We start from the raw sequence: 16895 nt of genomic DNA on the forward strand, positions 1-16895 counted from the left end.
ACGAGCGAACTTCCGGACAACGCTTCTCGGTCGGAGACGCTCCTTCGCGAAATCCCCCGGAGAGAAATGAAGGAGATACGGAGAAACGGCGCGACGCGAAACGGGCGGAATCGTTCAAATTTTCATCAACAATGCCGGGGAGAGAAAGTAGAAGGGATTGTCGGCGCGCACTCTTTTCCGAAAGTTCACTCACGGTCGGATGCCACGGATGCAGCCCCGAAGAGCGTCGGGGAGCGCGCACGCAACGAATCTTCGTGTCCGCAGCTATCGCGTTTCCCCTTCATAACACGCCCGGCCATTTGTCTTCATTTCTTGCGCCACTCTAAACGACGGTACGTAGTTATGATTTAAGGCCGTAGTTCTGCGGTGAAGGTGAAGAAGAACCCGAAGGTGGCGGCCGCGGCTGGAGCGAGTCCTCGTCGTCGCCGATGACACGGGCGGGGAGTTGGAGCCGGTCGCGTCGCGAAAACCCCGGCGCGATCGTTTCTCGCCCCGCGGTCGTGTAACGTCAGGTGCGACGGGCAGGTGGACGGTAATTAGACTATCGCGTGACACGGCGGCCGGCGTAAAGTGGCAATTTTTGATCGGGTAGCGCGTCGCCTGCGCGTGCCGTGTGCCGTCTTGATAATCGCGAATTACGAACTCGCGGGTCTCCCGGCTCGACCGGTCTCGCGGGTGCAAAAGCGTCGTCGATATCTGCGATCTGGTTGCGACGGGATTTTACGGGAGGAACGCGATTTCAGTCCCACCGAACGCGGGGAGAGACCCTTTGGCCTTTCGGCCTCGCCTTCGAGACGGTTTCTCGCGCGCGGCGTGCGAGATCGAGCGTCGCTCGGCGCACCCGGGAATCTCGTCGCCGTTATCACACCCGGAGCGCTGTTTACAACTTTCCAGTCACGACATGCCTTATTATCGCATCGGGTGATTCCGCATGCCGCCTATCGCGCTCTCCGCGCACCACGGGAAAATAACAACCGACACGTAATCCCCCGTGCATGACACCGCGCCTGCCGCTACTCGAGCGTTAATAAATGCATCGTATGCGACCGTTGTTAAGTCGCGGCCAGTCCTCGTCGGCGTGCACGACGCACGACGGTTGTTGCGAGGGAAAGGCCACAGTTTCGCGGATTAAAAAAAGTCTCAAAACCGAATCAGACTAGCGTTTGTTTCCTAGCCAATGAGCAAGCAGCCAGCGATTAATCGACTCTCATTGGCTGGAGCACGATCGTCAATCGCCAATCCCAACCCAATCCGAATCTTAAGACCGAATCGGACTAGCGATTGTCGACGCGGATTGGGTTGGGACTGGCGATTGTTTTCTGGCCAATGAACGCAAAGCAGCCAGCGATTAATTGACTCTCATTGGCTCGAGGACGATCGTCAATCGCCAATCCCAATCCAATTCAAGTCGGCAACCGCTAGGCAGATTTGGGCTTCAGGCCAAGTAAGCGCGAATGAATAACTTGTCGTTCGCGCGTATCGAGGCAAGTTCATTCGCGCTTCTTTGATCTGAGTTGACTTTACGTATCGGTGGCTGTTATATTCATTATTATACGTAAGAATACTGAATTGTGGAACCCTGGATTCTATATCGTATTCGTCATTTTGGTTATTTTATATGTATATTATGTACATTTTATGCATCAAAAGTTTCGGACTCGTGGCTTCGTGATTGTCAAGCTTTCAAATTGTGCGGTTAAAGTCTTCTCTTCAACTCTGAAATCTTACCTCTATTTAAATTTAAATTTAATATAAGCTTTTTTGAATTTAGAAACATCTAAATTAATCTGTTCCTATTCCATCATTAGATTTGCTTTATACGTGAGACGATTATTATTCTTGCTTATTCTTTATTAATACATATAAAAAATGCAGTGTAGGTTTTACGATATTAAAATGTAATCGATTATAAATTTTGCATCTATTCATTAAGTAAAGTACGCTGTATCAATGCTTGCATTATCCATGATTACTTTGCAATATCAATGATTGCGAAAACAATTTATTTATCTATCATTTACCTATCAATTTACTTATAATTTATTTACTCATTTATTTATATTCATAATGTTACATTTGCATTTGGTTCAATTTACACAGATATCTTATGGCGCAGACAGCTCGATTTAAACGTAAAAACAATATTACCCGCGATTTAACGATTACACGGGGAAAGTGAATTTCCCCAAGTTAAGAAACTAATGGAGATTACAAAATGTGCATCCGGATAAACGCCAAGGCGAGATAGCGAAATAATCTTAACGTAGGTTTCGCGTCAGCAACGGCACGATTTTTTGCGAGTCGTCCTTAGCGCTCCAACGATTCTGCGAGAAGTGCGGTACTTAACGTAGTATTAAAGGCCCGATAACATGATGCTCGTCGGAAAGTTGTGACGCCATTAAGATAATCTCTCGCGGTAGTATTATGCAGTGCCGCAGAAGCAGAACGACAGGGTTCCGACGGGGTTGGGACGCATCTCAGGAATAAGGGGGTCGTAGGCAGGAGGATATAACGAGAAAAAGCGAGAGGATAACGGCGAAGAAAGTCTGATGATTATGCGGCGACTTCTCTCTGGGAAAATCACGAGTGGAAAACGCAATTAGAAATAGAGTATAAAATGTCGAATTTGCTCCCGGGGAGGGGACTTAATCTTTAAATCTGTACGCGCGCATTCCACGTTGATTTGTCGTCGCTCTTGCCGTTTTTACCGCGATAAAAAAAAACAGATATCGGGAGAATTTAACGGAGAGAGAATGAACTCTTTTCAGCTATGTATGTGTATCCAATTTCTCATAATGTCTTAGAGTAGCTCTAAATTTTCAAGTAGCAACTTAACGAGATGTGCAGCCTAGATTTTGTCTCTAAATTTTAATTCGACAGCGACAACGTACGATGTCACGTGTCTTGGCGAGAAAGACAGCACTGTTTGTAGGGAAAAAATGTATTTATTTAATTGAAGAAAATTAATTTTACTAAGGAAAATAACGACATCTTTTACAATTACATGACACACCCACAGAAAAAATTTCCGGATGCTATTACACTTGAATGTATCATAAAATAAGATCGATATAGTGCCAATCATATTTATTATAGAGAAAGGAATATTTTAATCTTAAATGAAAAATTGTAAAATCTAGAATAAAATGATAGTACGTATCGTCTTTTATCGAATGTCGTGGTGCCAACTTCGTGCGTTGTAAGATGGAGGGAAAATTTATTCTAAACGCAAAATATATAAACTTACTATTTATATAGTTACTCTTGTCTCAGTATAGTAAGTCAATCATTTTAAGTCGATAGAGGAGAATAAGAATTACTGATTTTATTTTGATATTGTCTTATTTTTGTACTAAATAAGGTTGTGAGGAATATAAATGCGTCAAGAATATTTTTTGTCTCGGTAGCAGAAATTCTTTTTGAGGGTGCATATTTGAAAAGAGATATTTCGGGTATTTATAATTGGATTCTATCGATTGCAATTAAAGCATTATATTATTTTATCATGCATTACAGCCGCGATTTTTTATACAAATGTTACCGATAGGTGAGTGAGCTTCATTTTTTATTCTTGAACGCGAAAATGGCAAACAAGAGAATTAACTTATCCGTTCTGCTTCAATTTGCAGTAAGACAGGCAAGAAATAAATAGAAAAAGAAGCAGGGATAACGGCTTGCGTGAGAAGCGAAGTAGGTCAGGGAAAATCGAAAAAAGATTAAATTATACTATTTGCAGTACAATCCTTTACATAATCCAAGGTTTGCTCGCGAGCAATACTCGCGAGTTTACAAACGGCGTATTGGCGAAATATCTCGTTGAAAAGAAGAGTCGGTTCCTGACGTGAGGGAGATTGATATAAAATTAGTTGGTTAAAAGTTATCGCGCGCAACGTATTACGGCTCGAAAAACGGGTATTAGCGGCGTGGTTTCAAGTTGTATAATTGAAGTTGAGAGAAATCTTTACTCGCGCTGGAGATTTAATCTGTTGCTATAGATAGAAAACACGGGGCGCGATATCGTCGCTTTATCAGACCGGGGGAATCTCATATCGGGAAATTGTTTGCTGCAGAATGAATTATACGGTACGGGGTTGAGAATAATGAAAGAGATATGCGAATGAAATTATCCGCGAGCGAAATCGATGCAATTAACACTTAAATGGCATTTACTGGTTTATCATGTCTGTTAAAAAGAAATTAGGATCGATTTTACGAATTTATTTCGTATATATATTCATTATTGCGTTTTTGTATTTTTATTAATGTGTGTGGGGGGGGGACACGCGCGCGCGCACACACACTCACACACGCGCGCGCGCGCGCGAATAAGTCATCTATTATATTTCAAATTGATTGCGTATTCATAGATAAAGAGAGGGCAATTATCTCGTGTCTATAAGAAAAATGTCCCATCAGTTCAATTTATATTGAATCCATTTATATTATATCAGTCTATAGACGCCATTTATTCCGTGTCGAAAATCACTTAATTTTGTAATAACAAGTTATTGATTTCGTGAAATATTGTCCGTGCGTCTAAAATACAGTACGCACAATAACACTTGAATAATAAGTGGAGACAGTTAATGAAGCCTTTTAATTAGCGATCCTTTAATTAGAAATAATCCGAAATCGGACAAACGCGTTTGCACGTGTGGATGCATTATTGATGTAAGTACGGGTAAAATGTCAATACGAGCCGAAACACCAATGTTGGTGCATACAATGCATGCATATAACATTACTGTTTCTGACGAAGCTAGTAATGATTTTAACAAGTATTTTGTCAGGAACAGCAATGCTCCGTATACGCGCACGCATGCATTATGTTGGGGCAATACATTGTTCGCAGTAATATGGAAATATCGTGCGCCGCAATTGTGTGCTTATAGCGAAGGCAGCAAAATGTAATAAGCTCATTTATCGCGCATAGAATATGCTCGTTCGGACGTGGCGCAGGACCACACTGTATGGATTGCGCGAATTCGTTTGTAGCGTGAAACGCTGTCAAGCGTATGTGGCCATTTTACAGCACGGACGTTCAAAGTGACACGCGCCGCCTCGAAGACGGCCGTTGTCGATAGGAAATTCGCGTTAAATTATCGAATCGGCACGGACGACAGATTATTAATCGCCAGCGATTTAATCGATAATTGCAAGCGTGGAATCTAATCGACTGCTACGTGGTTGCCAACTGTTTATCCTACAGGAAAGATTGAATATTCGCATGAGGCATTAACAATGCAGTGCGTCAATCAAAATGGAATCAGGACGTGGCCGTAATATGCAACTTTAGAATAAACCCTAAAGCGTATCCGGTGCATTTTGTTTTGTTATCGGATATTCAATCATTTTTGCCTCCGTTAAAATCACGGACATTTATTCGCACTCTTACGAAATAATTTATCCCAGCATGACACATAATCTCCTCTCTTTGACTTTAACGTATCATTTTCTCTTTGACATTTATTATACGAGAAACGAAAATCGATTTCCATCCTGGAGAGAGATAGAGAGCGCGCGCGCGCGGAAAGAATTGAATCACCGGTATCGATCGGATAACAAATCGATCGGATTGGCCATAAATCGAGCCTTCCTCGTTGAGTTGACGACTCTCGACCTCAATTAGCACTCGATCTTTGTTTTTTGTCCGGCACAAAGGTGTGTCGGCTTCAAAAGAATATCATGTTTCCAACGCATGCCGATAATTACATGCGCACGCCAGTCCGAGCACTTTAATGGTTTGTTACCTGTTGAAAATTAATTATTTTGCGCCAGAAGCTGGTCGAGGCGCCGTCGGTGAGCGTATCGAAATACCTGTAGGGCGGCAGGCTTAGCACGCCGGCGGAAGGAAGGGTGAAGGGGACAAACATGGTAGAGGCAGGCAGGTAGGGTGAGTCGTCCGGGGGTGGCGTGTAGTTGACGCTTTATCGGAAGAGCGCTTTTGTTAGAAAGTCAATACCTGTGAAGAGAGACCTGGGCGCTCACTTCCTGATACGCTCGCGTTAAAGAGTACACTTTAGAGCACGCGTAAAGCCCGTGTGATTTTTCTCGCGGAAACGCTCTCTTCGGGGAAAATTACGGACGCTCCCCCGGATCTGAGATGATACCGAGTCGGGACGACTAGAAAGTAGTGAAAAGAGCTTAAGGATGCTGGGGTAATTCTGCACTTTTGGCACCTTTCGCTCCTAAAACTGTCAATTCGTGAAAACATTTGTGTAATGTACAAATTATGTGGCTTTTATGTACGGACCGAGAGTGTTCCACTATTCGGACTAAATCAGTGAACAGCGTGGTATCATTGAAATTAAGTTTAGAAGCCTAAGAAAAAGTCGATTTACTCGAATAAGTTAACAGGTTAGCTCTATAACTTGTTCCAGTGAATAGATTTTTTGTTAGACTTCTAAACTTAATTTCAACGACACCATTCTGTTCTCTAATCTAGTCCGAATAGCGGAACACTGTCGGTCTGTACACATAATTTGTATATTACACAGATGTTTTCATGAATTGACAGTTCTAGGAGCAAGAGGTGCCAAAAGTGCAGAATCACTCCAGCATCCCGACGCAACAGTATCACACTGTATTATCCCGGCACCGAAACACATCCCGCGGCTGACCCTCCCTCCGGGCGGAGTATATGTGACGTTTCGTTCCTTGATATTTCGCAATCAGCGACCGTTCTCAGCGAAATCAAACGAATAAATCACAGCTGTCAGCCGCGAGACACTTGCCAGCTGATGCATTATGTATCTTCTGCTGCCGATTCAATTTCGAAAAAAATATTCCGCTGGAAGGGCCGCCCTAAGAGGGATTGCTCGTGTCCCGCGGTCGTATCTCCCGCTGGCAATATCGCGTATTTTAAATCCGCCGATGGGAGAGACTCGCTATTTAAATTTCTCAATGAATGCCGCTGTCAAGAACTGCTTTGCGACGTAAACACATACATCATTCAACGTGATGCGCCATTTATCCGCGGCATCGCGTGATCACGTTGCAATAGGATAAATCGTAATTATCGGTCGTTCGGCTGTATCAAGTTTTAATAGAGTAAATCGCCGATTCTCTCTCGTCTTTTTTTTCCCCCCGTAACGACCGGTAATAGCATTATCTGCCAGCGGCTTTGAAAGAAATCGCAAATTCACCCGTGTATCTTTAGACGCGCAGTTTTATGCAACAAGTGCATATCATCGGGCGTATTTCGATTGAAAGTCTATTTCAATAATTTGTACAATATAAATATACAATATTATATAAAGTTACAAATAATCTACGTATTAACGTGGAGAGATATTTTTAAGGGCAGCAAGACAAAAGTACATTTGAAACGATTATTCCGTATCGAGTGTCTCGTAAACGTCCGATAAAACGACCGGTGAGAACGCCACGTTTATTTTTAATTACAGCCCACCTTATGACTCCTCCCTCTCTTATCGCGCTCGTCGACTTCGCGCTGAAAAAGTGCTCCGGAGTGTCGTCGTACGCGAAACACACCCCCGCCCCCGCGCGGCATTAAGCACTGTCGCCGTAGACGCTAATTTAAATACGACAAGAATTCCAGATTTCCTCGGTGGAGGGTGAGAGTGGAGCCACTTTACTAGCTAATACATAGGGAATGCAGATACGTATCGGACAGTGCGACGAGGAAGCGGCGGCGCGCAGAGGGGACGGGGAGGCAATTGTTTTTGCCGTGGGGGCAACGGAAGCTGGTGGGACACAGGGGCGCGGGGGAGAGTAACGAACGGGAGGGGAGAGCGCGGTGCGCCAGGGGAGAGAGAAAACGGGGGTGGATTCGGTTGCGCAGCGCTACCGCGGCCGATCCGGGAAACTCGGACGGGGTTGGTCCGAAAGCTCTCTCAGTCGCGGGCAAGCCGCCACGTAGTGATATCACCCTATATAACGCGGGCAGCTTAAATCCGCTCCGCGTCTCACGGCTAGAATCCCGTCCCGATATATAAGAGCGTAAGTTCGCTAGTGAGAGCGTCTCGACCGAGCCGGTCGCTCGGGGTACAAGGATGACAGTTGTGTCGGGCGAGCCGTCGAGGATCGAACGCGAGATCCACGTGGTGGATCGAGGATTCGTACCGGAGGCTGCGAACAAGTGTCGTCCGTTCTCTCTTTAATCCGCCCCGCTGATAATTTCACGCGCGAGGCGAGCGGAACGGGAGCGGGCGGGAAATTAAGGACGCGGTTCTGTCACCGGAGAGCACATCTCGTTCAGCGGAGCGGCTGTGATCGCGAGACTAACGAGCCGCCGCTCTTATTCGCGCCGTCGTTACGCCGTTGTCGGGACACCGCGATTTCGTGCCGCGCTATCGTCCCCGGCGATTAAAGTCGCGAACGCGCGTGCACTCGCGTCGTACCCCGTCGGTCTCGGGTTTCGCTACCCCCGCGTTTGTCTCCGGCGATTTATATATACATATATGCATTTGAATATTGAATAATATAACAGTTTTATAAATTTTAATGTCTCAGCCGTTACAAGTATTTGACGTGTAAAGAATGTATTCGACAAAGGTCTGGTCTTTTATTGAAATATTTTTTTCAACTTTTCGGAGCAAGCGTGACTTTAATCACCGTGCAAAATCGATGGGCGGGGAATGAAGGAACCTTTACGCTCCTTTTATTCTGCCATTTCCGAAAATAGGAACTGTGTTAGAGATAAGACTATCTGGTTCAAAGAATCGGAAAAGCGCGAACGGCGACAAAGAGATAGCGAGGCGTGACAGATTTCCTTAGACGTGCACGAAGCTCCCTTTGAGCCGATCGTGCTAACGATACAGCGGCTCGGTTTTTGGCAACCGCATGAACGGTTAGTTTCCAATTGACCGTGCGGAAAGGTAGTTGCGAACTTTATGATTATACAACACGAGAGGATTGCTTCGTCCGCCGATTACATGCAAGCTCGCACTTGCCAGACATAATTCGCAAAGTGTTGCAACGAGGGGCGGATTGCGTGCAACGGTATCGCGCATCTTGTTTTCAGGACGATTTTACGTACGCGCGGGGAATTTATTCGAATCGTCCCACCCCGGCGATGCCTCGGCCGTTTGTCCGACTTGGAGTCGAGCTTTCAGCGGAACGCAACTGAGAACGAACTTATTAATTTACGCGACGGCCGTGTCGAATGCGGCGATAAAAATGATTTTCACGAGGGGGCAAGAAGTTGGTACACTTATCATTCGGAGCGCTTGGGTCGTCTCCAATTTCTGGCAATTGTGGGCGTTGCGGATAAAAAGGGGGTCAACCAACGCGGAGTGCAATAGCGCGGTGCGACGAACGACAAAGATTTCACATTCGCGACGTGCCTGCAACAGTCGTTAAATATTCATGGCGGCCGGACGGTCAGATTTGCAGGTGGCTAAATTATTTATCAGTCTTTTGTGTCGTGATTGTGTAAAACAAAGCGAAAGTTCTGCCGCAAACAACGATAAATACGACGATTGTGAAATATTCACGGAAAATTTGCTCGCCCGTTTCGCCGTACGTTCTTTTTACATCTTTCCGTGAATAAAATATCCGCCGGTTAATTACCGCAATTATCACTAAACCTGTGCTCTCGTCGATAGAAGCAAAGTTGAAATTTTACCTCACGGCGTGTTTGCTAATTCAATTAAAACTGCTAATTCATAGAACGTGCGAGGTGTATTCGATTACTTTCGAAACATCATCGCTACATTCGTTCTCACATAATCTCTCGAAGAATACTTCATCGAGCAAGTTACAAAGGATGACGACAGACCTATTAAATAAGCTCGCCATTTGGAAAATTCATGAGTCACGTTTGCTGTCAGCTCGCAAGATTGATTCGTAATTCATTCCTTTCGCCCTCTCGCTTAAATTATTATGATAATCTTCGTCTCATCCTCGTGACGAGTTACACAACGCGGCAGCATCCAGTCGCCTTCACGTGGCACCGCTCGGTCGGTCGGCAAATTCCACTCCGGTACGCTCCTCCGCAGCCGTTGCAATCGTAGTCGCTTGCAAAGTTGTAACCTTGTGAGTCTTCCGGAAAGCTGCCACGTAACCGTCGAATTAGAGCGACGATGAAAGACCAATTCCCGGGTAATCGAACTAGCTCTCGCTTCCCGTTAGCCTTCGTACGAGACGTTATATTGCTTCATCTCCCGAGTTCGACAGAAATTCCCGAGCTGCGCCAAAGCGGAGAGCGGTTGGCTTTTTCTCATCTCCCCTTTAACGTCCTTAACGTCGAAACATCGTTCGTCAGCTCCGCCGTATCCTCTTTCGATCACCCCCGCGTAAACGGATGAATGCGTGTTGTATAACCGGGGCCGCTTGTTGTCTCGACAATAATTTCGATCAATTAATTGCGACTATAGATACCGCGTAATTATATCCAACGTTTAAACAATGATATATTAATTAACGTATTCGCGAATACACGGAAAATTGAATGCGAATGTTTGTATTACAAATCTAATGCAAACGGCCATGCCTCTCGCCGTTGGTTGAGTATGCTCTCTATATCCTCGCTCTCGTACCAGCCGAATGTGCAGCTCGAGCTATTTAAACTTTCGGTCAACGGAGGAGTAGTTAAAGTTTGAGAAATTCGGGTAACGCGTGTGTACTTTAATTAACACGCATACGTAGGAAGTTCCTTGGTTATTAAGCCCTGTCGTCTGGAAATTGGATGTACAAATCCTGCAATGCTCACCCGGTGGCGTTATACGTTCACATTTGTATCCGCGTTTATATTCATATAAATTCTTGATTTGTCGTGAAATATAGTGGCGCGGAAATATACATTCAGCGGGTTAACATTTAATAACAAATGGCCTCCAATTATTACAGCCTCTTCCGCGGGCGTATTTGTCGCGTTGCTTCATATTTATATTTCATTAAACTTTATGCTTGAAACATTTATTTTTCGCGCGCGTTTAACGCTGTAAAGTGTCCGCGTGACAAGACCCCAGAGGAATGGAAATGAAGGATTTACTCGGTCAGATTTTAGCTGAGCTGTCCCAATTATCCACAGAACGGAAAAAGCTCGGGCGCAGGAGAGGGGGGTTGCAGCTGATTACCGGCGGGGTGTAGTAAATCCTAAAATCCACTGAATTTCGAAGCTCCGGTATGTCGTAATCGAGTCACTCCGCGGTCAATCTTAAACTACCGAGTTATACGAGTGACTCTGCGGCACTCGCGCTCCGGCACTTTAATCCGAGGGACTTGAGAGTGCACCTGGTAGACGACGCTGGTATATCTCTCCCCGGCTGCGAACTTCGGGTTAGCTCGCGAAGAGAGAGAGAGACGGGAGTTTGGGGGGCGCGGGCACGGTAGACCCAATTACATCTCGTTCGTGCAGAATTGGACGAATACATACAAGATGCTTAAGACGCCTTAACTATCTTGGGATTTGTACCCACATTCTAACTGTCGAGATTCGTTTAAATACCCCACGCCGGACTTTCGTCGGTTACCGCGGATTTCTATCAGCCCATAAATCCATCGCTGCAAACTCTAGCGCGTTTCGTCCCGGCACAGGCCCTCGTATGTTCTTAATTATTGTAATTTATTCTCTAAAGGTCAATCGGTGACTATTCGCCGTTTTCAGATAATCCACTGATTGACTTTTAGAGAGTACGACTTGGATTCGAGTCATTTTTGTTTTAGGGAATCTTTACGATTTCGGGGATGCTGGAGTGGTTCTGCACTTTTGGCACCTTTTGCTCCTAGACCTGTCAATTCGTGAAAACATTTGTGTAATATACAAATTATGTGGCTTTTATGTACGGACCGAAAGTGTTTCACTATTCGGACTAAATCAGAGAACAGCGTGGTATCATTGAAATTAAATTTAGAAGCGTAGCAAAAAATTTATTCACTCGAATAAGTTATAGGTTAGCTCTACAACTGATTCCAGTGAATGGATTTTTTGTTAGACTTCTGAACATAATTTCAATGATACCATGCTGTTCTCTAATTTAGCCCGAATAACGGAACACTGTCGGTCTGTACACATAATTCGTATATTACACAAATGTTTCCTTGAATTGACAGCTATAGGAACAAAAGGTGCAAAAAGTGCAAAATTATTCCAGCGTAACAAATAGTTAAAAAGGTTAACTAATGAGAAACACGGCATCGCGAACAAGAGGCCTCAACTGTTCGATATTAAGGGAATGCTGGAGTTATTCTGCACTTTTTACACCTTTTGCTCCTACAACTGTCAATTCATGGAAACATTTACGTAATATACGAATTATGTGGCTTTTATGTACGGACCGACAGTGTCCCACTATTCGGACTAAACCAGAGAACAGCGTGGTGTCATTGAAATTAAGTTTAAAAGCCTAACAAAAAATCTATTCACTCCAATACGTTGTAGGTTTGGTAATCTGTAACTTATTCGAATGAATAGACTTTTTGTTAAGCTCCTAAACTTAATTTCAATAATACCATGCTGTTCTTTGACTTAATCTGAATAGTGGGACACTGTCGGTCTGTACACAAAAGCTACATAATTTGTATAATATATTACACAAATGTTTTCATGAATTGACAGTTCTAGGAGCAATAGGTGCCAAAAGTGTAGAAACGCTTCAGCATCCCCTTAATCGAGTGAATAAGTTTTCCAAGCGCATTAATATAAAAAATATAAGAATAACCTGTTAACAAACAGGTGTGAGACGATGTCCGATCGACTGTGCGTCTAACACGATCGATTTTTTGTCTGTCGCAGGGCATCGCGCGACGAAGACGCTGCCATTTTCTACGGGACGGCGATGTTCGCACGGCGAGATGTGAGCGGCGATGGAAGAAATTTTCGGAAATTGCAGATTGAAGCTTAACCGGCGATTCATGTACACCGCTGCTTCTCGGGTTAATGAGGCGCAACCCGCGGGAGGGAACGCGATGACACGCTGCCAACCGGAGACGGAGATTTCTTAAGCCAGGATTAGAAGGCCGCCTAAAATCCGGCGCGCTCGTCCTCATCTCAGATCGATCGAATCGACGTGAGCTCCTCACGAGGCTTTAAACTTGGCGCACCAGTCGCGGCGACAAATCTGCGGGAATCTGAAACTGTGATTCTACATGACGGAGACGAGTAAGGAAAAAAGGAAGACCCGCCCGATCGCCCCGTTAATCCCGTGATCAAAGGGTCGCCCGCTGAGAACAAATTTATTCTATGTCTTGCGAATTTCTGAGAGGCCGGTCGTCGCGGCGCAGGGGCTGCGGTATAAACGATGCGCTTGCCGGTGAATTAAAGCGTGTACCTGGACTGGTCGTTCGGACAATCGATAATGCCGGGTCGTAAAACTCCGCGCGGGGCACGTAGCGTGTCTGATAAATAATGCAATTCTATCGAGAAGGTAGATGTCTCGAGGCGTGAAGCGAAAAGCGCTGGATCATTCTTAGTGCCTCGAGCAAATCTCGAAACGCCCCGTGTCAATTACGATGCGGACACCGAGTCGCGCGATCGATCTCGTCAGGCTGGCCTGAAGTGCTTTGATCCCTGGACGAAACTGGGAGTACGAGTCGACGGGAAATCGGGAACAAGTGTACCGTTCGAGATAAGTGATCGTGCGTGGTCTACGCGAGAGTGCCCGAGAAAGTGCGGATTTCCTTACATCTTTTTCCCCCGCGGACGTGGCCGTTTTTCCGCGACCGACGTCATTGCGAGAGCGATTTGGAATAGTGTCGAATTTGGTAAATATTTGCCGGTGCTCGAAATCGAGTAGTTTAACGCGTCACGAGGCATCTCATCGCGATTCAAAGCTCGTTGGATGTGAATCGAAAAAAAAGGGCCTCTCTCTCTCCATATTGACACGCCATATCAAACAGGGCACGTGCAAAGGCCCGGGGGATACGTGCCAGAGTGCATAAATCGTGGTGTACGAGCAATTAAGAAGTAAATCGGAAGAGAGGTAATTAACGTAGTATCTAAAGTACGAAGACGTGCATGCCTCGCGGTAATTAATTACTTTCAATGTGAGTTTAGAAAAGTCGGGGGGGATCTCGCGGGTATCATTACGCGGACTTGAAGAATGGCGCGTAACTCGTGAATAAAAGCGTACAGCGGGTAAATTTCTAGGATAGCCCTAATTACCGAAGCGCAGCAAAGTTGCACGAACTTCGGCGCGGTTCGCGAAGAATCCTTCTCGCGGTGGCGAGAATCTTTAAACTGGAGAACACGTGAGCCGTACGGGTTCTAAGTCCGCGTTCGGTCAACCCCGTTTTGCGCCCGGCAATTCTAACGCGAGCCAGAAATGCGGGCAGCGCCGCGTGCGCTTCGTTAAGCTGACAATAATCGTCAACCGCGTGTCGCAAACCTGTACGTGGGAAAGCGAGTGCTGGCAAATGAAATTCCAGGCCGTGCACTTACGATGACGTCGTTTCGTGATTTGAGCGCCCGAGCATCGACGCACGCGTGAAGATTCGACCCGCTTTCCACGAGAACGGCATTGCGCGTCCTGACGGCAAGAGAAAAATCGTCACGAAGAGAAAACGGAACGAGAGAGTCCAAGGCACGGAAACTAATTATTCATGAGAGTCGTCTTGAGGGAAAGAACAATTTCCACATATATACCACGCGCAAAGAGGATTAGGAAAACGGACATTGTTGGCCGACGATCATCGGGTCACGGCGGGTCTCATCAAAGCAACGCACTGATAGCCTGTCGATTCGTTTGAATATCGAGAGGAGGTTCGCGGAAAGAGGGATCGCCACAAAGGAGAATTGCGCGACGTCATCTAGGAGGGTTTCTCTTAAAAAAAAACAAAAAAAACGATATCTCAATAGGGAAAGTGGTCGCGATTGTGGACAGTTGTCGCCGGCAAACGATAATCACCAGTCGACGATTGTCGCCGCGGACAAATGACGGACCTTATCGAAGTCGTCATGTGAGAGCGTGCGGCGACAAACGAGTGGTGTGCGCGATTAGTTACGAGAGAATGACGGTGACGTGCACGTCGTTCACGGATGTTGTTCAGTGTCGGGATGCTGCAGTGAGTAACTGTCAATAAAAGAGCGGCGAGTGTGACACAACGAGATCAGTTTTGTCGTCGTCGTCGTCGCCATCGTCGTTGTCACTGTCGTCGTCGTCGCTCGTAGCGGGAGGGTAAGAAGAGAGCCGTCATAGAACAGCGCTCATAGAAATACCCAGCATGAAGCAGCATCGAGGAGGATGGCTGCGCGTCGTGCTGCCTCTGATAACGTTCCTCTCGCATCAGACAGGTGAGTACAATCTTATATTTATCATCATCGCGCGCCGGCTTCTCTCCGCGAGGGCCTCGAGACGGGATCGAGCCGCGCGCGTGATATTTCACGTCGACTGTTGCTTAATCGCGCCAGTCGTCGGTTTATAATTGATGAATTACTTTATGAGCAGTTGGGAAATTTGTTTTGAAAGGAGCGCGGCGACAGTGCTGCCAGGAGGGGGCTCTAAAAGTTTTAAATCTCGCCTGAGGGGATGCTGGGGTGATTCTGCACCTTTGCACCTTTTTCTCCTGTCAATTTAGGAAAAAAATTGTGTAATACACAAATTATATGGCTTTTGTGTAGAGACCGACATATTCGGACTAAATCAGAGAACAGCGTGGTATCATTGGAATTAAGTTTAGAAGCCAAACGAAATATCTATTCACTCGAATAAGTTACAGGTTACCTAACCTAAAACTTATTGAAGCGAATAGATTTCTTTTTACGCTTCTAAACTTAGTTTCGACGATGCCATGCTGTTCTCTGATTTAGTCCGAATAGTGGGACACTTTCGATTTGTACGCATAAGTCTTATAATTTGTGTTACAAATGTTTTCGTGAATTGACAGTTCTAGATGCAAAGGTGCAAGAGGTGCAGAATCATTGCAGCATCCCCTTAAAGGAGATATTGTGAAACCTAAGTAATTTAGGAAAAGAGATTAGCGTTGACAATGAAATTGTAGGATCGGGAAAGGATATGATTCTGCAGTCTTTGGGTGAACACATATATAGGTTATCTAACCTAAAACTTATTTAAGCGAATATATTTCTTTTTACGCTTCTAAACTTAGTTTCGACGATACCACGCTGTTCTCTGATTTAGTCCGAATAGCGGGAAACTTTCGATTTCTACGCATAAGTCTTGTAATTTGTGTTACAAATGTCTTCATGAATTGACAGTTCTAGATGCGAAGGTGCCAAAGGTGCAGAATCATTGCAGCATCCCCTTAAAGGAGATATTGTGAAGCCTAAGTAATTTAGGAAAAGAGATTAGCGTTGACAATGAAATTGTAGGATCGGGAAAGGATATAATTCTGCAGTTTTGGGCGAACATTTCTATGGTCGCTCGTACGCGTTTTTGAATAAATTTCTCAATTTACGCCGGGGCTCGATAATTTAACGATTGAGTGAAATGGATGATTATGTCGATAATCATAATTTAAAAGCGATTATCACGAGGCGCGCAAATACGTTTTAAGCTAAATAGAGTTCCGCGGGTTGTAATCTAGCGCTGCGGATGAACGGATATTTTTTCGTTATTTCCTGATGGCCCAAATAAACTTAAAGCGGTGCAACGACACCCTGTCGCTCATTCGAACAAAGCGCGAGTGTGTCGGTAAAATGGGCCACACCGACACCGCGTATTGTTTCCCCCCCACACACGCGCCCGCGCGGACGCGATTATATCGAAATGTATATCACGAATAAAATACTGTAAGGGAGACCCAATTTTCGACGGAATATTGCGATTTAATGAGCTTCGAGGTAACCAGCTTTTACACGATGTGGTTTATTAACGAATCGAATCGCGCTGGTCTTCTTTTTTTTTGGTTATTTAACTGTAACCCAAGTTTGTTCTATTTTACGATATCTCACGGTGTAATTGATTGGAGGTTAATCTGTCGTGACCTGAAATAATTAGCCGGACGTTTATGAGAAAGTTGAGATCGCTACA

General features: G+C 45.2%; 1 protein-coding gene across 3 annotated transcripts in view; it reads left to right on the forward strand.

The window, feature by feature from the left end:
• LOC105570553 (T-lymphocyte activation antigen CD86-like) overlaps nucleotides 1-16895 on the forward strand; it is a 310945-nt gene that overhangs the window by 176337 nt on the left and 117713 nt on the right. For 2 of the 3 annotated variants that reach the window (XM_012027840.1, XM_012027839.1), the window contains exon 2: nucleotides 12701-15196. In XM_012027840.1, coding sequence (XP_011883230.1) covers nucleotides 15127-15196 — 70 coding nt within the window. In that variant the 5' untranslated portion in view covers nucleotides 12701-15126. Of the gene's footprint in view, nucleotides 1-7864; nucleotides 7963-12700; nucleotides 15197-16895 lie in introns of those variants that run through there. The other variant, XM_012027838.1, reaches the window with a different exon arrangement.

This window comes from Vollenhovia emeryi, unplaced genomic scaffold (genome assembly GCF_000949405.1).
Source record: "Vollenhovia emeryi isolate VEMERY1.0 unplaced genomic scaffold, V.emery_V1.0 DF939120.1, whole genome shotgun sequence".
Lineage (NCBI taxonomy): Eukaryota > Metazoa > Arthropoda > Insecta > Hymenoptera > Formicidae > Vollenhovia > Vollenhovia emeryi.